The sequence below is a fragment of the Otolemur garnettii genome, unplaced genomic scaffold (assembly GCF_000181295.1).
Source record: "Otolemur garnettii isolate 467f Iridium unplaced genomic scaffold, OtoGar3 scaffold00104, whole genome shotgun sequence".
Lineage (NCBI taxonomy): Eukaryota > Metazoa > Chordata > Mammalia > Primates > Galagidae > Otolemur > Otolemur garnettii.
In genome coordinates, this window is record NW_003852499.1 from 2,226,156 (window position 1) to 2,246,459 (window position 20,304).

At 50.4% G+C, this 20,304-nt stretch overlaps 3 protein-coding genes across 8 annotated transcripts in view; 2 read left to right on the top strand and 1 right to left on the bottom strand.

The window, feature by feature from the left end:
* NOP2 (NOP2 nucleolar protein) overlaps positions 1-1,203 on the top strand; it is a 10,556-nt gene extending 9,353 nt beyond the window's left edge. Inside the window, exon 16 of the mRNA XM_012809373.2 lies at positions 421-1,203. Coding sequence (XP_012664827.1) covers positions 421-1,094 — 674 coding nt within the window. The 3' untranslated portion in view covers positions 1,095-1,203. The remainder of the gene's footprint in view (positions 1-420) is intronic.
* A 467-nt stretch (positions 1,204-1,670) lies between these two features.
* On the top strand, positions 1,671-19,398 carry IFFO1 (intermediate filament family orphan 1). 6 transcript variants are annotated; one of them, XM_003796410.3, is made up of 10 exons: positions 1,671-2,523; positions 6,371-6,431; positions 6,587-6,682; positions 8,146-8,286; positions 8,557-8,565; positions 9,183-9,364; positions 9,490-9,610; positions 9,868-9,963; positions 16,371-16,501; positions 18,348-19,398. In XM_003796410.3, exons 1-10 carry the CDS (start codon positions 1,736-1,738, stop codon positions 18,451-18,453), a joined length of 1,731 nt encoding a protein of 576 aa, XP_003796458.1. In that variant the 5' UTR covers positions 1,671-1,735; the 3' UTR covers positions 18,454-19,398. The 6 variants fall into 6 exon arrangements, with proteins under 6 accessions (XP_003796458.1, XP_003796457.1, XP_012664809.1 ...); XM_003796409.3 differs by having other exon boundaries at positions 9,207-9,364; XM_012809355.2 differs by having other exon boundaries at positions 9,207-9,364; positions 9,871-9,963.
* An 858-nt stretch (positions 19,399-20,256) lies between these two features.
* The window catches only part of GAPDH (glyceraldehyde-3-phosphate dehydrogenase), a 771-nt gene continuing 723 nt past the window's right edge, over positions 20,257-20,304 (bottom strand). The window contains exon 4 of the mRNA XM_023517082.1: positions 20,257-20,302. Within this exon, the coding sequence (XP_023372850.1) occupies positions 20,257-20,302 (46 nt within the window). The remainder of the gene's footprint in view (positions 20,303-20,304) is intronic.

The following is a 20,304-nucleotide window of genomic DNA, read 5'->3' on the forward strand; positions in this document are numbered from 1 at the left end:
ATGTCTTATTAGGTTGTTGTGGCTATATCTTCTAATTTTTCTGCATTTCATCAACATCCACAGGGAGGGGGGAGGCAGGGAAAAATTAAAGCCCAGTGCTTCACATTTGCTCAGGAGACCTCTTTAGAGTGTCTTGTTACCTACTGTCCTCAAGGGTGCATAGCTTCCTGTAAAAAGGTTTTGGCCCAAGGAGAAGCAGCGATCTCTTTGTGCACGGTTTAAATAGGATTGAGTAAAGGGCAGGTGATATTAAGTAATAGGAATCTAGGTAATCTGCTTTTAGGTACTGTCCTAATTATGTGGAACTCTTGGCCACGAGATGGCAATTCTCATAGTCTAATAACCTATATTATCTCTTCCACTAGTGTGATTGGTGATAAAGTCCATCTCCTCAAACCATCTGTTTGATTTTAACCCTAGGAAATTCTGAAACAGCGGGTACTACAAACCTAGACTTGCCTGATTTGAAGGGTCAGGTCACCCCCAACAATGAGAACCACCAGCCAGTGAAGAAGGCTAAAGGGTCTGCAAAGGCAAAGCAGCAGTTGCAGAAACAGCAGCATCCCCAGAAGGCCTTCAAGAAGCTGAATAGCATCTCCAAAGGGGCAGACTCAGAATTGTCTACTGTACCTGCTGTCACAAAGGGCCAAGCTTCCTCTAAGTTCCGGGGTACCAGTCAGCCAGCTGAAAAAGCTGAAGTGATCAGGGAACCAAAGGTGACTGTGAAGATAAGGCAACAATCACCTCAATTGCAGTCCTCCAAGAAAGGTGCATTTCTGAAGCAGAATGCCCCTCTCAAGAGCATGGACACAGAAATGTCTACTGTGCTATCCCTGTCCAAGACCCAGGCCACCTCCAAACCTAAGGACCATCATCAGCCCCTTGGGAAAGCCAAAGGGCCTAAGAGAGTAAAGCAGCAGTTGTCAGAACAGCCTTTCAAGAAGGCTGCCTTCCATAAACAGAATGGCACCCCCAAAGAACCTCAGATTTCCATGGTGTCTCCCCTGGGTTCCAACAGACCCCCACCAGCAAAAAGGAGGAAATCTCAATCCAAGGACAACAGCCAGTCATTGCAATCTCAGATGGATAGTTGAAAACTAGACTAAGGTGGCTTATTGCTATTGTCCCTGGGTTGGAACTCTTACCTCTGTGAGGATGGCTTCCCCACTGTGCATACACATGAAATGTAATAATATGTTTTACAACCTCTGGCTACTGAGTGTTTTTTGAGGGACCTGGATACTTTGCTGCTTAAAGGGCAGCGGTGGGAAGGTGGGACTGGCATCCTCTGAAAAGGGAGGAGTGGTTGGATACTATTGATAAATCAAGTTTTCTGGCTCCTGATTCTTTGGTTTCCCCAGGAGAGGATACCCATGGAGTCAGAGCTAGGGTGTTTGGACTCTGGGGGGAGGAAGGGTGTAGAGAAGATTGGCTTCCTGCTACCAGAACCCATGGATGCTGAAGGTCCTGAGTTCTACCCCAACCTTGGCTGGATTCCAGGCAGTCTCCCAAGGGGAGGGCTCCCTTCGACCAGCTTCACCCGGAAAGGTCCGGGACTCAGCCTCCACCGGAGCTTATAATTGGCTTCCTCTGGCCCGCCCCGCCTCTTACCCCTGCCCATTTGTGAAGCCGTTTGATTGGCCGGCCGTGGCCCGCCTGCGCCTCATTGGCTCTGCTAGGTTGTCCTCATCCCTGCTCCTACACCGGTTTTCATCTCCCAGCAGAAGGCGCAGCCATGAATCCGTTATTTGGCCCCAATCTCTTCCTTCTGCAGCAGGAGCAGCAGGGCCTGGCCGCCCCACTGGGGGACTCCTTGGGAGGCGACCATTTCGCTGGAGGAGGGGACCTACCCTCGGCCCCGCTCGTCCCCGCCGGTCCCGCTGCCTACTCGCCGCCGGGGCCGGGCTCGGCCCCGCCTGCCGCCATGGCACTCCGCAACGACCTGGGCTCCAACATCAACGTGCTCAAGACCCTGAACCTCCGGTTCCGCTGCTTCCTGGCTAAGGTGCACGAGCTGGAGCGCCGGAACCGGCTGCTGGAGAAACAGCTGCAGCAGGCGCTGGAGGAGGGTAAGCAGGGCCGGCGGGGCCTGGCTCGCCGCGACCAGGCCGTGCAGACCGGCTTCGTCAGCCCCATCCGGCCCCTGGGGCTGCCCTTGGGCGCCCGGCCGGCCGCCGTCTGCACCCCGTCGGCTCGTGTACTGGGCTCGCCCGCACGCTCGCCGGCCGGACCCCTCGCGGCCTCTGCGGCCTGCCACTCGCCGTCCACCTCCGCCTCCGCTTCTACCTCCACTTCTACTGCCTACTCCTCGTCGGCCCGCTTCATGCCTGGCACCATCTGGTCCTTCTCGCACGCACGCCGGCTAGGGCCGGGACTGGAGCCCACTCTGGTGCAAGGGCCTGGCTTATCGTGGGTGCACCCCGACGGGGTCGGCGTCCAGATCGACACCATCACCCCCGAGATCCGTGCTCTCTACAACGTGCTGGCCAAAGTGAAGCGGGAGCGGGACGAATACAAGCGGAGGTAGGGACTGGTTAGGTGGGGGACAGGACTCTGTTCGTGTGTAGAGCCGGCAGTCGGTGTGGATTCTGAGAAATCCAGGGGAGAATTCAGTAAGAGTAAGTTCGTGCTGTGTAGTGAGGAGTTTGGAAGGAATTGGATACAGGGAATGCAGAAATCCAACTTGTGACAGGAGCGATACTAGGAGCAAAACACTGAAAACACTGGGGGATTCATACTTCTCTTCTGGCTTGTCTCTGACTCACAGTCTAGGCTGCAGGGTTTGGACAACTGTGTTAACTGTGGGGTTTTGTGAGGCCTGAAAGAGACTCAGGACTGAAAGGTATGCACCTGGGGTACACTGTGCCCCTACAGTCTTAGCTCTTGGGGAAGTTTTGGTATAAAAGCTTCACACACTGATCAAAAGTAGGAGACTAAGGGTTTGGCTTAAATTTTTAGGGAAACTAAGTGAAGTTGGAAGGGGGTGGTGAGGGAGAAGGGGCTGCATCCTGTGATGGATATTCCTGCCACCGCTCAGGGTTTCCCAAAGGAATATCAATGAAAACCAGGTGCCTGGTCTGATTCTATATGATGAGATTTCAAGGTATTGCTTGGAGTAGGTAAAAAAATCGAAAAAGAAAGAGCAAAGAGAATTCCCTAGTGGAAGGGCACAGGGCAGGGCCAGGTTGTTGGTATAAGGCGGGTAGGGAAATAGTAAAGAGCTGAAGGGGAAGGAAACATGAACAGAGGCAGCAAAGGGACCAAGTAGGGAAAAGTTGGGCATACAGACACACCCTGTGGCTGTAAGTGGCATGAGGCGGCCCGCGGTGTTCTGCAAATGAAGATTTGGCTTTCTGTGAGGAACCTGGACCCAAGGGGCCTGGGGAGGGGATGAGATGTTGTACATCAAGTGGATTCCTAAGATGATTGGTAACGAGGCAGATAGGACAAGAGCATGGGCAGAGGCAGTGCCTTGCGGACTATGACAGATGCCATAGTTGAGCGGGCAGGGGCGATAGTGAGAAGGAGCCTTTCGTTTGGGGGCCTCCAGTTTCAGCCCAGCTATTATGACCCCTTATGAGCAGGCCTGGGAACTATCTTTGCAGCCCCGCCTAGTAGGGATTTGTGTCTGTTCAGTAGTGGGTTAGGATTGGTGGAATATTCTAGATTACTGCTGGGTTTGGGGACAACCTTCAGCATTCTATAACCTGCTTGAGTCCACCAGATCACAGATGAATAGGTTTTCTCAGTTTGAGTCCTGTCCGCCTGCTGGCTTCCTTAGTCGTGGTTCATATTATGTGTCCTTGGTGGTTTCACTTGTTCTAAAATCATCATGCAGATGTCACCCAGAACCAGCTTGCTTTGCCCTGCAGGAGTTAATGCAGTCAGCAGTGGAACAGGGACAGTTTTGGAACACATCCACAACCACAGGAACAATTGCTGTTCTCAGTGATGTTTTCTTTTTCTTTTTCTTTTCTTTTTTTTTTTTTTTTTTTAACTGAAACAGTGTTTGTCCTTGGTCCAGCTGTCCAGGGCAGCAAAGAGTTATTCCTTGGGGATTGATTAGCTCATCACTGTGCAGCACAAATGTTGCTGTATAGAGGGCCAGTAGCTAGACTTGTATGGTACGTGACTCTGGCAGTTCCTCTTCTTCCATCCATGAGATGCCCTCCTGCTCTTTTTATAGCACCACTGTAACTTGTCTTTAGTTTGGAAGGCATAGAGATGGCTTGAGCACTAAACTGGGAAGTAGTTGAGGCCTTCTGGGTTCTAAATTCAGATCCTCTGTCTTGTGGGACTTTTTCCTGAGCCTCAGTTTTTCCAATACAGAAATGGTCTCTGATTTCCCTCTTCAACTCAAGGATGCAGTTTCTTTGGAAGGGAGATTTTTTTGTCAATGCAGAATACATGAAAATTGTTCCAATTCGGCCCACATTAAGGGAACCTTGTGAGACCAGATTGGAGTGGAGGCCAAAATAAACCTATTTATGTGAAAGTCTGGCAGAATTGTAATGAGCAGGTAGAATTGTAATGAGCTTCCAGATGATTCATTTTCATATTTTTTATCTGGTAGGGTTTCATTAATCTTAATCTTTTGCTAACTGCCTTCCTTAAGTTTCCACCTGAGTGTGTTGAGTTCACTGTCAAATGGTATTTCCTGACTTCCCTGATGCATCTGGCCTAAGATTACTGTGCTGTAGTCAGTCTTGCCCTCCCCCTCTGGGGACTCATGTACTCCAGGGGCACGAGGGTACCACATCCTGTGCCTTCATGCTGTAGGTAAAGAAACCAAGGCCCAGAAAAGATAAGGATCTTATTTAAGAAAACACACAAACTGATGCTCCTAGGACCCTCACTATCTCGGACAGTGACTGAGAACGCCCAAGTGGAAAGGAAAAGGGCATATGTGGCTTGGCAGGGAGGGTGGGGAAGTGGGGAGGCAGAAAGGCTCCGGGCTGTGGGGAGCTGGCAGGGTGGTGGCCAGAGTGGCTGCCTCCTCCCCCACTGCACACAGGGAGGGTGGCCAGGGTGATGTGAGGAGTTATTATTAGGACTGCTGCAGTGCGGCTGTGGGCAGGGAGCATAGGAGAGCAAGGAGACTGGGCTGGAGAGAGTGAGATAGGAAGGGAGATGGAGGAAGCCCAGGGAGGAAAGGACTTACTTGTGGCTAGGAGCTAATCTTTCTCTCATTTTAATTTTTCTTGCTTTCTTCGTTGCCACTTCCTAACCACCTTTCTTATATTAAAATTTCTCTCTTGGTGCAGTTCTCCTCCTTTCTCAGACTAAAAGAAGCCTTTCTAGAATGTGGCAAGAAAGAATGAGCTTACATGAATAGGGCCTGAGAAGTGCTGCTATTGCAACCAACATATGGGCTCTGAGACACTAGGGCCACATCCTGAACAATGGGGGCCCCCACCCCTCTTCCATCTCTGGGGTGGCATAGAATGTGCACCACTCATTGTAGTCAATGGGGTGTGACAAAACTAGCCCTAGGATATATGCTGACAAAACTAGCCCTAGGATACATGCCCTAGGACCCTGTCCTGTGGCCAAGAGTGTCTTATAGACCACTGTGATCTTCACCTCTAAATTCTGGATCCTGGGAAGTACTGCTTCTGGTTCTCAACTGCCACACTCATGAGGCCCCTTTGCATGCCCTATGTCCCCTTTCCCTCTGGGTTTGGGTGTTTAGTAACCCTAGGTTCTGGGCGTCCATTGCTTTAGTGCTTCTGGGGGGACTTTTGGCCTCAGGGCCACCCCTGTTACCTCTCTATGGCTCATTTAGAGGGGCTCTGGGTGGAAAGTTTCTGGAGCTTGTAGGAGAAGGACTTCAAGTATCTCCTACCAGGCTCTTGACCAACTCTGCTGATGCGGTATGTGTCCTGCAGATGCTTTTACAGGGTTAAATGGTACCACAAGAGGCAGGGCAGCAGGCTAGACGAGCTCTGTTCTGGTGCGGGCAGGAGGCGGGAGACCGGATCTGTGCAACTGAAGGTGGGAGACTGGGCCGGGTGAACCTGGTGGTCTGGTGGGGGCAGGAGGTGGGCAGTGAGGCCAGCCAGACAGCTGGTTGAGCAGGGCTGGGCACTGTGAAGGACCAGAGCAGGCAGTTGCTCTTGCACAGTTTCTGGTGCATGGCCCGGAGGTTCCGGGAAGGCAGCTGGTGAACTCGGCTGGCCAGGAAGTATGGTGCTGCCAACAGCTGCAGCTGGCCCTCGGCTGCCCGCCAGACATGCCTGTGCACTGCTCCTCCCCATCTAGGGAACCAGACCTAGGGGCTGAGGCCTGAGCTAGAGAGGGGGCAGGGGGTCATGGGGGCAGGGAAGGGCTTTGTTCCCACGTTCTCTCTACCCTTCCCCATGTCTGTTAGGTGGGAAGAGGAATACACAGTGCGGATACAGCTGCAAGAGCGTGTAAATGAGCTCCAGGAGGTGAGGGTGGCCGCCCACTTGCTCCCTGTGTTCCTCTCAGTGTCCCCCACTTTGTCCCACGGCCCTGGTACCATCTCCCTGTCTCTTCTGTCATCTTTAAACTTTCTTCCGACATCGGCAGTGCCATTAACGTCAGGGTTTTCTCTTGACCATAGGAAGCCCAAGAGGCTGATGCCTGTCAAGAGGAGCTGGCGATGAAGGTGGAGCAGTTGAAGGCAGAACTGGTGGTCTTCAAGGGGCTCATGAGCAACGTGAGTGTGGCCCACAGCCTTCCCCACCACACTCCCTGTGCACAGTAGCCCCCTGAGGTAGGACGAGCAGGCCCTGCTAGTTCTGGCCTATTGATGCCCTGTCCACTGCACTCCTTTTCTGCTATCGTTCTCTTTTCCCTGTTACTTCTAATTCCAGAGAAAGGGAGGGAACGAAAGTCTCAGTGTTGCATCACAGAGGTTTGCAGCCTCTGTCATCACGAGGGGTTTGTTGGGCATTGAGTAAGAGCACAGCTTCTGGAGCCCAGCTGCAGCTCTGCAGCTTGCGCAGACCATGGTCTCGGGTGACTCCCCTACCTCCGAACCCTCGTCTTCCTGTGTTGCCTCAACTGCGGAGTGGGGAAAAGGAAGGCATATAAAGACTCACATCTGTAATCCCAGTACTCTGAGAGGCGAGGCAGGAGATCCATTGAGCTCAGGAGTTTGAGACCAGCCTGAGCAAAAGCAAGACCCTACCTCTACTAAAAATAGGAAAATTTTATTTATTTTATTTTACTTTATTTTATTTATTTTTTTGAGGCAGAGTCTCACTCTTTTGTTTTGGGTAGAGTGCCCTGATGTCATCATAGCTCATGCCAACCTCAAACTCTTGGGCTCAAGCGCTCCTCTTGCTTCAGCTCTTGAGTAGCTAGAACTACACAATACTTGGCTAGTTTTTCTATTTTTAGTAGAGATAGGTCTCGCTGTTGCTTAGGCTGGTCTTGAACTCATGAGCTCAAGCAGTCCACCCACCTAGTCCTCCTAGAGTGTTAGGGTTACAGGTATGAGCAAATGCTCTCGGCCCCTAAAAATAGAAAAATTAACCGGGTCTTGTGGCTGGTATTTGGAGGCCGAGGCAGGAGGATCCTAGCTACTTGGGAGGCTGAGGCAGGAGGATCACTTGAGCCCAGGAGTTTTAGGTTGCTATGAACTAGGCTGATGTCATGGTACTCCAGGCTGGGCAACAGAACAGAGTAAAACTCTGTCTCAAAAAAGCAAAAAAACCAAAAAAAAAAACAGTTACTTTGCAGAATTACTTTGAAGACTATATTGCACATGGAGATATACTGCCTATACTATATTGCCAAGGACAGTGCCTGGCATGTAGTGTTATCCAAGTCATTGTTAGCTGTAAACGACACTCATAATTCCTAATACTCTGTCTTTCTTTCTGGGAACATAAGTTCCAGGAGGGTAGGGACTGCTTATGGTTTGAGGGAGCTCCTGCATGTCCTAGGCACTGAGCCACACTTTCTAGGGCCAGGGAACCAGTGGCCCAAGCAGCCCGATGTACAGTGTTTGAGCAAAGTGCTGTTGGGGTACCATCCAGGGAGAGGCACATTCTGCTCAGGCACAAAGACTTCATAGAGGAGGTGCCTGTGATATGACGGGATTGTGCCAGGCTTCATTAGTCCTTTTCTGGAGTCCTGGGCATTGCCTCACTGTTCCCCATGTTCCTTGGACAGAATCTGTCAGAGCTGGACACCAAGATCCAGGAAAAGGCCATGAAGGTAGATATGGACATCTGCCGCCGCATCGATATCACCGCCAAACTATGTGACCTGGCCCAGCAGCGCAACTGTGAGGATATGATCCAGATGTTCCAGGTGAGGACAGGGCTGCCCTCAGCTCTCAGTGGGGGGCGGAGGAGGAACAGTTGAAGAAGCTTCCATCTCAGCTGAAATAGCACAGGCCCACTGTCAGCGTGGGGTCCTTTTCCTGGCTCCTGGGGCCCTTGGTGGGACTAGGCTGGGGGGCCAGGAATAGCCTCAGAAGAGAAGTTTTGGAAGCTGTGTCTAACACCATCTCTCCCTCCCTCTCTCTCCTGTTTCCTCTCCTCTCTCTTGCTTTCATCTTCTCTCTTGCTTTCTCCACAGAAGAAGCTGGTTAGTTTGATCTCACGCGAGCTTTTTAATGTCCCAGTCCCAGTTTCTAAACCACCTGGGCACTCTGGCTGTCAGTTTTGACCTGCTGGGCTTTTCAGCACCGATCTCTTCTTTCTCTTTTCCTTCTCGTCCCCCCTTTTCTATCTCTTGCTCTCTATTTCAGTTCATTCTCTCTCTTCTCTCCCTGGTTTTCCAGATCTGGATGTGATTCAAGTTCTCCTTTATAAACACTGTATCCTCACCCTCCGTGCAGCCTAAAACTTTCTTTTTAGTTGAGTCATTTCACTAGGAAGATTTTTCTTTAGAAAAGAAATTCCTCTCTAGCCTTTATGCACATCTGACCGAGGTCCTAACAAGCCATTCCTCCCTTGTCTTACACTCTCTTTTCTCTATTTCTTCCTTTACTGCCTTCTAAGCCTGCAGCCCTGGCCCCTCTGTGTGTATCTGTGCCTCAGCGTGACTCTGCTTGTTTCTGTTCCTGTCGTTGTAACTGTGACTTTTCTCTCTGTCCGCCCTGCCCGTCCCTGGTTCATGCTTCTCCCCTCCCCCTGTCTGCCCGGCCCCTGCCCTGCCCCGCCCCTGCCCTTCTCCTCACGCACCCGGCCTCGTCTCTGTAGTCTCTGCACTTGTCTCCCATTAAGGTCCCATCCATGGGGGGGCGGAAGCGGGAGCGCAAGGCTGCCGTGGAGGAGGACACCTCCCTGTCGGAGAGTGATGGGCCCCGCCAGCCCGATGGGGATGAGGAGGAGAGCACAGCCCTCAGCATCAACGAGGAGATGCAGCGCATGCTCAGCCAGCTGTGAGTCCCGTGGCTGCCCCCGCGCAGCCCCTCACTGCCCTTCCCACAAGAGGCCGGAGCCCCAACAGCCCCTCCACCTGGAGGGCCCCCCCGCCCTCCTTGACACACAGGCTCCCTGTCTCTAGGAGGGAGTATGATTTTGAGGACGACTGTGACAGCCTGACTTGGGAGGAGACTGAGGAGACCCTGCTGCTGTGGGAGGATTTCTCAGGCTATGCCATGGCAGCTGCAGAGGCCCAGGGAGAGGTAACCTCCCTCCCGCTGCAGGGCCCACAGTTCTGCCTCACAGCCTGATGCCCTGTCTCCCCAGCACCTCGCTCTGTTCTCCCCATGTGGCCGTCATCCTTCACCTGCTTCTCCCCTCTGCCTTCATCCTTCAGCTGTTCTTTCTCTAGTTCCCTTTAACCTGATTTTCTCTTTCTCTCCCCTGCCTTGGCCCTGTGGAATACACCCCATCCCCTCTTCCCCCGGTCGGCCTCCCCCTTGCTTCCCTATCTACTCAGCAGCAGGAAGACAGTTTGGAGAAGGTTATTAAAGATACTGAGTCCCTGTTCAAAACCCGGGAGAAAGAATATCAGGAAACCATCGACCAGATAGAGGTAAGGGTGTGAGTTGAAGGCAAGGGGCACAGTTACCCAGTGGGTAATAAGTGGAGCTGCGGGTGCAGCAGCTTTGTTCCTCTGGGACTCTTATGCCAGGGCCTTTCCCTTTCTTTTGCAAGGGAGGTGTGACCTCTTGGTAGTAGTACCTATCTCTGGTGGGCCCTTAAAGCCTCAGACTCCAGAGGCAGATGATGGGTTCAGATCTCAGCTCTATCACTTACAACCCCTCTTACATTGTAACAGTTGATCTCTGTGAGCCTGTTTCTTTATTTGTAAAATGAGGAGTTTAATAATACCTCTCCCAAAGGGTTGTTTAAAAGATCAAATTGGGGGGCAGTGCCTGTGGCTCAAAGGAGTAGGGCGCCGGCCCCATACAGCCACAGTGGCTCATGCCCGTAATCCCAGCCATTGGGTTATCTCTTTTTTTTTTTTTTTTTGAAACAGTCTTACTTTGTCACCCATAGCTCACAGCAACCTCAAACTTTTGGGCTTAAGTGATTCTCTTGCCTCAGCCTCCCAAGTAGCTGGGACTAGAGGCACCTGCTACAATGCCCAGCTATTTTTAGAGACGAAGTCTTGCTGTAGCTCAGGCTGGTCTTGAACTCCTGAGCTCAGGCAATCTACCCACCTCGGCCTCTCAGCTACTCAGGAGGCTAAGACAGGAGATTTGCTTGAACCCAGAAGTTAGAGGCTACAGTGAGCTGTAATCACACCACTGCACTGCAGCCTAGGCAACAGAGTGACAAGCTGTCTCTTAAAACAAGGAAACACTAGCATGAGGCAGGCCTGGTGGATTGCCTGAGTAACAGTGAGACCCCATTTCTAAAAATAGCTGGGTGGCTCAGCTCCTGTGGCTCAATTAGCTAAGGCGCCAGCCACATACACCTAGGGTGGCAGGTTCGAATCCAGCCTGGGCCTGCCAGACAACAACGATGGCTGCAACCAAAAATAACCAGGCATTGTGGCGGCTGCCTATGGTCCAAGCTACTTGGGAGGCTGAGGCAGGAGACTCGCTTGAGCCCAGGAGTTGGAGGTTGCTATGAGCTGTGATGCCACGGCACTCTACCCAGGGGGACAGCTTGAGGCTCTGTCTCAAAATAAATAAATAAATAAAAATAGCTGGGTGTTGTGTTGGACTCCTGTAGTCCCACCTACTCAGGAGGCTGAGGCAAGAGAATCACTTGAACCCAAAAGTTTGAGGTTGCTGTGAGCTATAATGTTGTGGCACTCTACTAAGTGTGACAAAGTGAGACTCCGTCTCAAAAAAAAAAACAAAAAACAAAAAAAAAAAAACCCAAGAAAACAAACAAGATCAAATGAAATAATGGACATAACAGAGCTCAGGGCAGTGCCTGGCTCGTAATAAGTAAACCTCAGTGGTCACTGTTATTAGTAATACTGTCAGTGTCATAGCAGTCAGAGGTGAACTTAAACTTTCCTGCTTCTCTTCTTCAGCTTAGCCTTTGAGGTAATGTAGAAATCTCCATGCTTATTCCTGAGCCTTGAGGAACCTTCTAGAAATGACAGGTGGAGCTGGTGCTTTAACGTAAACTCGAGGCCTTTAGGGGCTGTAGGAAGGATTTGTAGAACCACAGAGTGGAGGCTGGTGTTGGGGGAGGGTTGAACATGACTCTTTATGAGCTGCCCTGCCCTGTGTAAGATGGTCCCTTCCCAATTTCTGACTTGAGGGTGAAGTTCCATAGTGTGAGGGTTAGCACTCTGGACTGTGATTTGAGGTTGAGGCAAGGAGGCTCTTTGACTTGCCTCCCTTAAGCCCATATTCATAAAGGAGCTCTCCCTTATCTGAGGGGAGTATGTCCCAAGATTCCCGGGGGCAGGGGGGCCATCAGTCAGAAAACATTTCTACTCATGTCTTTTGCCCACAAATGTGATGCCTTTTTCATCTTACCTAAGCACTGTCACACACTGTGGCTATAACTTTTTTTGAGACAGAATCTCACTTTGTTGCCCTCAATAGAGTACTATGGCATCTCGAGTCTAAAAGTTTGAGGTTGGACAACCTCAAACTCTTGGGTTTGAGCAATTCTCTTGCCTCAGCCTCCCAAGTAGCTGGGACTATAGGTGCCTGCCACAATGCCCGGCTATTTTTAGATTACGGGGGTCTTGCTCTTGCTCAGGCTGGTCTCGAATTCCTAAGCACAGGCAGTCTCCCCACCTCTGCCTCTCAGAGTACTAGGAGGCGTAAGCCACCTCACCCAGCCCTATGGCTGTAACTTTTGCGGTCTGTGGTATGATAGCAAAACAACTACAGGCTTCTTTTTCCCTTCTTCACAATTTCATGGATAGGAGATTTCATCTCACTATAGTAGATCTTAGCAACCTCATCATGGGATTTTTTTTTTTCTTACTAAGTCAAGAACTTTCACCTTTATACTTTTTTTGAGACAGAGTTTTACTTTGTTGCCTTCAGCAGAGTGCCATGGTGTCAGTCATAGCTCACAGCAACCTCAAGCTCTTGGGCTCAAGTGATCCTCTTGCCTCAGTTTCCCAAGTACCTGGAACTACAGGCACCTGCCACAATGCCAAGCTATTTTTAGATATGGGATCTTACTCTTACTCAGTCTGGTCTCTAACTCCTAAGGTCAGGTAATCTACCTGCCTTGGCCTCCCAGAGTTCTGGGATTATAAGCATGAGCCACCAGGCCCCCCTACATTTTTACTTTCTTAAAGGAGGCACTTACCAGCTTCTCTTTGTCATAGGTGAATTGCCGGCATCACTATTCTTGTGTTTGGGGGCCATTATGAAGTAAAATGTTGAGATAGGATGACAGTAGACCTGAGCACTAAATTGACCAACAGGTGGGCAAAGAGGACAGTGTGGATCCACTGGACAAAGGGAGAATTCACATCCCAGGCAGGATGGAAGTAGGGTGGCACGAAATACCATCCTGCGCAGAACATGTGATTTAGAACTTATAAATTATTTCTTTCTGAAATGTCTCATTTCATATTTTTCAACCCTATTTGACTGTGGGTAACTGAAATTGCTAATCCCGAAACCACTGTAATATAGGGGCTACTCTACTCTTACTGCTCTCACACTGGCTACATTTATTATTTTTTGAGACAGAGTCTGACTCTCTTGCCTTGGGTAGAGTGCCATGGCATTATCACAGCTCACAGCAGCCTGAAACTCTTGGGCTCAAGAGATCCTCTTGCCTCAATTTTTCTATTTTTAGAGATGGGGGTCTTGTTCTTGCTCAGGCTGGGCTTGAACTCCCGAACTCAAGCAGTCCACTCTCCTTGGCCTCCTAGAGTGCGCGTATCACAATAGGAGCCACCTTGCCTGGCCATATACTGACTACATTTTGAAATGCAGTTGAGAAATTACTTTCCTATATATTCATTCTCCCAACACATAGCAAATGGCCCTGCTTAGCAAAATCTGTTTTTTCTTTGACACAGTTTTGCTATGTCACCCTCGGTAGAGTGCTGTGGTGTCATAGCTCACAGCAACCTCAAACTCTTGGGCTTAATTGATTCTCTTGCCTCAGCCTCCCAAGTAGCTGGGATTACAGGTGCCTACCACAACGCCCATCTATTTTTTGTTGTTGTAGTTGTCATTGTGGTTTAGCAGGCCCAGGCTGGGTTTGAACCTGCCAGCCCAAGTGTATATGGCTGGTGCCCTAAGCACTGAGTTACAGGCACCGAGCCTTTTATTTTTTTTTTTTTGAGACAATCTTACTTTGTCACCCTTGATAGAGTGCCATGGTGTCACAACTCACAGCAACCTCAAACTCTTGGGCTCACGTGATCCTCTTGCCCCAGTTTTTCATTATTTATTTATTTATTTATTTTGTAGAGACAGAGTCTCACTTTGTCACCCTGGGTAGAGTGCTGTGATGTCACAGAGCTCACAGCAACCTCTAACTCCTGGGCTTAGGCAAGTTTCTTGCCTCAGCCTCCTGAGTAGCAAGGACTATAGGCGCCTGCCACAACATCCAGCTATTTTTTTGTTGCAGTTTGGCCAGGGCCAAGTTTGAACCCGCCACCCTCGGTATATGGGGCCGGCGCCCTACCCACTGAGTCACAGGCACCACCCAGTTTTTCATTTTTAGTAGAGATGTGGGTCTCACTCTTGCTCAGGCTAGTTTCCAACTCATGAGCTCAAGCAATCCACCCACTTTGGCCTCCCACAGTGCTAGGATTACAGGTGTGAGCCATGTGAGCCACTGTGCCTGGCCTTTTTTTTTTTTCTTTTTGCCTGGGCAGACTGATGTCAAGTTTTTTTTTTTTTTTTGGTAGAGACAGAGTCTCACTTTGTCGCCCTCAGTAGAGTGCCATGGTGTCACACAGCTCAGCGCAACCTCCCGTTCTTGGGCTTAGGTGATTCTCTTGCCTCAGCCTCCCGAGTAGCTGGGACTACAGGTGCCCACCATAAGGCCTGGCTATTTTTTGGTTGCAGTTTGGCCGGGGCCGGGTTTGAACCCGCCACCCTCAGTATATGGGGCCGGCACCCTACTCACTGAGCCACAGGTACCACCCTAATGTTAAATGTTAAAGGTACTGTCAGATTTATGGTACTGGCAAAAGATACAGCTAGGGAGAACTGATCTCCACTCTCCTGTTCACCTGTCTCACCCTTCCCTCCCTCCACCATCCCTCTTTTTTTCCTGTTTCTTGTCTACCTCTTTTGGATGGTGGATTTGAGGTTTGGTGTTTCCTCTGGACCTTCAACTAAGTAGGGGCCTCAGAACAGCTATCTAGGCAGCAAGATAGCTCAGCTCTTCCCCTGGCCCAGAGTACCTAGTATACAACATGACCTGGTAAGAAAGGAAAGAATATCCTAAATGGGAACATGCCTTTTAAGCTGCTTAGCAGCTGACTTCTCTCCTGTCCTGGTAGAAGGACAACAGGGGAAGTGGCTGGGGACTGACTTGGTTGCAGTGGTACTCCTCGTGCTCCATGTAGAGCATCGAGGTATCTGTGTATCTTTGTGACCTCGGTCTCTTGGCGTCACTGAGATGGAGGCAGAAACCAGGCCCAAAATGGTACAGGGAAGGAGTGCTGCTGCCCATCCCACCTCGCCCCGTCTCCTCCCAGCCTTGCCTAGCCCTCTGCTCATACCTGAGCCTGAGGTTTTCAAGGGCAGTGTTGAGGACCTCTCCTGACTTGTACACTTATCTCCTTACCTCACTCCAGTTTCGAAGGCATGATTTAGGGGACATGGAAATATGCAGAGAGTATTAGTGGCAGCACTAACCTTGACTTTTGATAGAATGTATTTGGTTCGTTTCCTTCTGTCTCCTGACCCACCCTCCCACTTTAAGCTTTCCCAAGGTGGAGAAATTCATATATAGGTGGCTACAGATCTGAACAAGAGCTGGTGGCATCATATTTTCTCAGTCGACAGGACAACCAGCATGTTCCTGCTCCTTTTGCTGCTATAGGAACCCAGTGGGAACCCCAGCTGTGGAACCAAGCTTGCCATACCCACTGGGCTTCACCTGGCCACTCTCTCACCCCAGATGTCACTGTCTCAACCATGTCTTTTGTCTGGCCCTGTGACTTATTTCTTTCGTTCTCCAAGTTCCTATCCCCTTTCTCTTTGCTCTTAGGTGTCACGAAGATTTATTCTGCCTCTCCTTGTGGCCACTGCCTTTTGTACCCAAAATGGCAGCAAATTGTCCCTGGCCCAGGTCTTGTGCTGCCTGTGCTCTGCCACAGCCTGGGCTGCAGAACAGGTGGGAGGAGACTCTGCCTGCCTCTGAGCCCCACAGTGTTCACGGAAATGTGTGACATTTCTGAAGTTGGACACTCAATTGATAGGACGTTCAGGGTGGGAGTCTTTTAGTATCTGATAATGGCTTCTAAGTGAGGAAATAAAGTAATACAGGAAAGTTAAAAGAATTGAACCCCCTTCAGGAGTGAGCGAGGTTTTCTCCTGCACATGCGAGTCTGTAGGTGCTTCATTGAGCACCTTAATTAATTCCCGTTGAGATGCTGGGCTTGCGGGGATGAATGAGACCTAGTGCCAATCCTGACGGGCTCACGCTGCAGTGAGGAGACAGGCTGGGACCAGCATTGCACAGGGAATGAAGGGAGAGCTGGAACACAGGTGCACTCTGTGAGCTGTGATCTGCTCCATCCTGCCCACATTTACATTCCTTCCTCTTTGCTCTTATCAGTCTGTTAAAAGAATGCCATGTGTGGCACATACTTTTGCAATGATTCCAGGAGAACCAGAGGAAACGATAGTATATTTAGTCCCTTCTTCCTTGACCTGATTTATTTTTAAATCGTAGTCTTCAACCATGGCTGCCTGGGCCCTGGCCCAGCTGGTGCTCTTGGCGTGGTAGTCTCCTGGCAGGGGAAGCAGAGGTGCTGGTGGCCTTCCTGCCTCGGCCCTGCTAACCCCAGTGTCCTTGCCTGCACTGCCACAGCTGGAGTTGGCCACGGCCAAGAATGACATGAACCGGCACCTGCATGAGTACATGGAGATGTGCAGCATGAAACGTGGCCTGGACGTGCAGATGGAGACCTGCCGCCGGCTCATCACCCAGTCCGGAGACCGGTAGGGGCCTTCCCTGAGGTGGTGCAGGGAAGGAGGGTGGGCCACAGCCCACAGCTGGGAAGCCCTGCAGACCCTCAGACAGTGACTTGGTCACATGGGAGTCACCTGGTATAGTTGGCCCAGAACAACAGCTTTTTGTCCCATGGCAGTTGAGTGACACTTTTGTCCACCATCCATGGCTGAAATCTCCCAATGCCACCAACTCTGGTGGTTTCCTTGGTTAGAGGCAACTTAAAAACTGGCAAAGAGGGCCAAGTGTAGTGGCTCGGGACTAGCACTCTGGGAGGTTGAGGTGGGTGGATTGCCTGAGCTCACAGGTTCGAGACCAGCCTGAGCCAGAGACAGACCTTGTTTCTAAAAATAGCTGGGTGTTGTGGTGGGCACCTGTAATGTCCCAGCTACTTGGAAGGCTGAAGAAAGAGAATCGGTCAAGCCCAAGAATTTGAGGTTGTCATGAGCTACGCCATGGCACTCGACCAAGAGGCTGGGTGCAGTAGCTCATGTGTATAATCCTAGCACTCTGGGAGTTTGAGGTGGGTGGATTGCTTTAGCTGAGGAGTTAGAGACCAGCCTGAGCAAGAGCAAGACCCCATCTCTACTAAAAATAAAAAAACTAGCTGGGCGTTGTGGAGGGCACTGGTAGTCCTAGGTACTTAGGAAGCTTAGGCAAGAGAAGCATTCTAACCCAGAAGGTTGAGGTTGTTGTGAGCCATGGCACTCTACGCAGGGCGACAGAAAGAGACTGTCTCAAAAAAAAACAAACAACAGGCAGAGTTGAAGGATAGCTTGAGTTCAGGAGTTTGAGACCAGCTTGAGCAAGGGTGAGACCCTGCCTCTACAAAAAAATAGAATTAGCTAGGTATGGTGTCACATGCCTATAGTCCCAGCTATTTTGGAGGCTGAGGCAAGAGGATTGCTTGAGCCCAAGAATTTGAAGTTGGTGGCACTCTACCTAGGGCAACTAAGACAATGTCTTGAAAACAAAAAAGAAAAAAAAGACAAACCAAAAAAACCAAGCAAGGATCAGAAGGACTGCTGGGGTAGATTTTTATCTAAAGGTGGGGCCATAATTTGTATTACACCTCAACAAAAAAGTAGAAAAAAATTTTTTTTCTTTGAGATAGACACTCTATTTCTTTGTTGCCCCAGGCTAGAGTGCCATGGCATCAGCCTAGCTCATAGCAACCCCAAACTCCTGGGTTTAAGTGATCCTCCTGCCTCAGCCTCCTGAGTAGCTGGGACTATAGGAGCCCAACACAACACTTGGCTAATTTTTCTTTTTTCTCTCTCTTTTTTTTTTTTTTTTTTTGGGCTGGGACTGGGTTGGAACCCACTATCTCTGGTATACGGGGCTGGTGCCTTTCTCCTTTGAGCCAGCTAATTTTTCTGTTTTGAATAGAGTTGGGGTCTCACTCTTGCTCAGGCTGGTCTCGGACTCCTGAGTTCAAGCAGTCTGTCTACCTCGGCTTCCCAGAATGTTAGGATTACAGGCGTAAGCTACTGTGTCCAGTCAAAATGTTAATTTTTAAAAATCACAAAAGTACTATAGATAAAGTCTGGACCCAAGAGTCAGTATACACAGCATCTCTTATGCTGTGACTTCAGATATTTCTGACCTCTGAGCCTCTCAAGAGCTTCTAAGACCAAGACAAGAACCATTTTCTCCATCAGGGTAGGGCATGATAGAATTCTCTCCCTCTTTCCCTGCATCCACTCTCCCCCGTTTCCCCCTGGCCTTGCCTAAGATGTTCACTTGCCTTCCAGATGATAAGGTCACAGGAAAAGGGGCACCAGCCTTATCAGTGTTCCTGCCTACCCCAAAGTGACAACTGGTGTTTTTTTCTAGAAAGTCTCCTGCTTTCACTGCGGTCCCGTTTAGCGACCCACCGCCAGCGCCAAGCGAAACTGAGGACTCCGATCGCGATGTCTCATCTGATAGCTCCATGAGATAGGGACCTACCTCCACCTTGCTTCCCCTGAGGCCCCATGCTGCTGGGAACTCACTGAGGCAGAGGGCAGGGGGTTCACAGAGGGAACATCACTGTGCAACCTTACCAAGCCTGGCCCTTGGGGACGGGGCACTCATCCCTTGGGCTTCCTCCCTTGGGCTGGCCTCTCCAGGATTCTGGGGTATCTGGAGCTAGGTGCAGCCTTGTCCTTCCTGGGCAATCCCCACCACAGTTGGGGCTCTTCTGCCTTCACGAGTGGGTGTCTGCTACTTCCCCATCTTTAAATGCTGCCAGAGCAGTTGCAGCCCCTCACCATCTCCATGTGTCAGGAATATGGGACCTTCCCTTTGTCCCTGTGGTCCAGAGCAGCACATAGTCCTCAATTCTGCACTGGTGCTAACTGGCCCAGGCATTGGAATGAGGAAAGTTCGGCTGAGGTTCCACAGTGGAGAAGGCCGAGGGAAAACAGGACTGGACCAGCTGCTCTGTCCTCCCCCACTCTTCCCCGTGCTCAGGGCTGTCCACCTGCCAACTGTATGGTGTGTGACCTTCCCCTAGTGGAGGTGCCATGCTTTAAAGAGGCCTTAGTGCCCGGGATGGGGCGCAGCACCTTAAAGGGAGGTGGAAACTCTTGTCTCCCAGTCACTGCTGAGTGACAGAAGAGGTGACAGTTCTGTGGGTGTGCACGTGTATGCTTAGGGTCTCGGTTTCTTGGCCATCAGCTGAAGATGTGCTCTGCTGTGTCTGCCACGCCGAGACCAACAGGCTGAGTAAGAAGTCGACCCTTACTTGGAAGGGCTTGGAGGAACTGGGGAGACATGGTTCAGAATACCTCGAGTCTGTGCGGCTGACCTGGGATGGACTCTAATAATGAAACTGAGGAGTATTCACTGAGCACTTTTGTGTCACTGTTTCAAGCACTTTCTGACATTAACTGCATAGTTTTAACTCTGAGGTGTATGTACATTGTTTTCAGCGTCTCCATCTTACAAATGTGCAGGTGCTAAACAAGCACGGTAGGTTGTGAATTGGCCACAGTCAGAGCCCAGTCTGAAGCCTGGTCCGGAAATGTCATTCACCCTAACACCTCACACATCTCAATTTTATCTTCTCCAAAACTATGATAGGTGGGCATTACCCTTATTTTGCCAATTTTAAAAATCATGTAGTGCTTGCTTTTCTGGGCATGCTTATATAATTTTCCTGTAGGTGCTTACATAATTTACCTAATTTAATCCTGAAGACTTTAGGAGTTGGGTATTATCACATCCTCACTTAAAGTACTGGGGCACAGAATAGATCTTGAAGACTTCACTGTACCCTGCTCCACAACCCTGACATCCTGTACCAGTAAGCCTGGCACAGGCATTCCCTATAACCTGGGGCTGAGCATAGTGAGAAGACAGCCTTTTAAAGTGGCAGCACTGACTTCTGATAGCACCCAGAGGTTTCACAGGGGTAGGTAGGACACAAGGGCATGCTTCAAAGTAAGGCTTTCTAGATGCCTCTGTACTTTTAACCCTGGCCAGGAGATGCTCCTTGGTTCCCCTCTGCCCCCACCTGGCTTCCTTCCCCCTTAACCCAGAATAAGATGAAACAGTTAGCGGAATTCAGGGAACTTTATTGATGTTACATGACAAGGTGGGGCTCCCTAGGCCCCTCCTGTTCTTTAGGGAGTCTGGGTGGAAACTGTGTTGAGGGGAGATTCTCAGTGAGGTGGGGGACTGAGTAGGCAGGAGCACCCCAGCAGCTAAGGGCCTTTCTCTTCCTCTCGTGCTCTGGCTGGGGCTGGTGGTCTGGGGGTTCTTACTCCTTGGAGGCCATGTGGGCCATAAGATCCACCACCCTGTTGCT

What these genes read in the sequence shown, in the direction of transcription:
- IFFO1 (XM_003796410.3), top strand. Translation starts at nt 1,736, where the DNA reads ATGAATCCGTTATTTGGCCCCAATCTCTTCCTTCTGCAGCAGGAGCAG. An exon ending in TCAAGGGGCTCATGAGCAAC is followed by an intron (nt 6,683 to 8,145) that starts GTGAGTGTGGCC and finishes TTCCTTGGACAG; the next exon opens with AATCTGTCAGAGCTGGACAC. An exon ending in CTGCAGAGGCCCAGGGAGAG is followed by an intron (nt 9,611 to 9,867) that starts GTAACCTCCCTC and finishes CTATCTACTCAG; the next exon opens with CAGCAGGAAGACAGTTTGGA.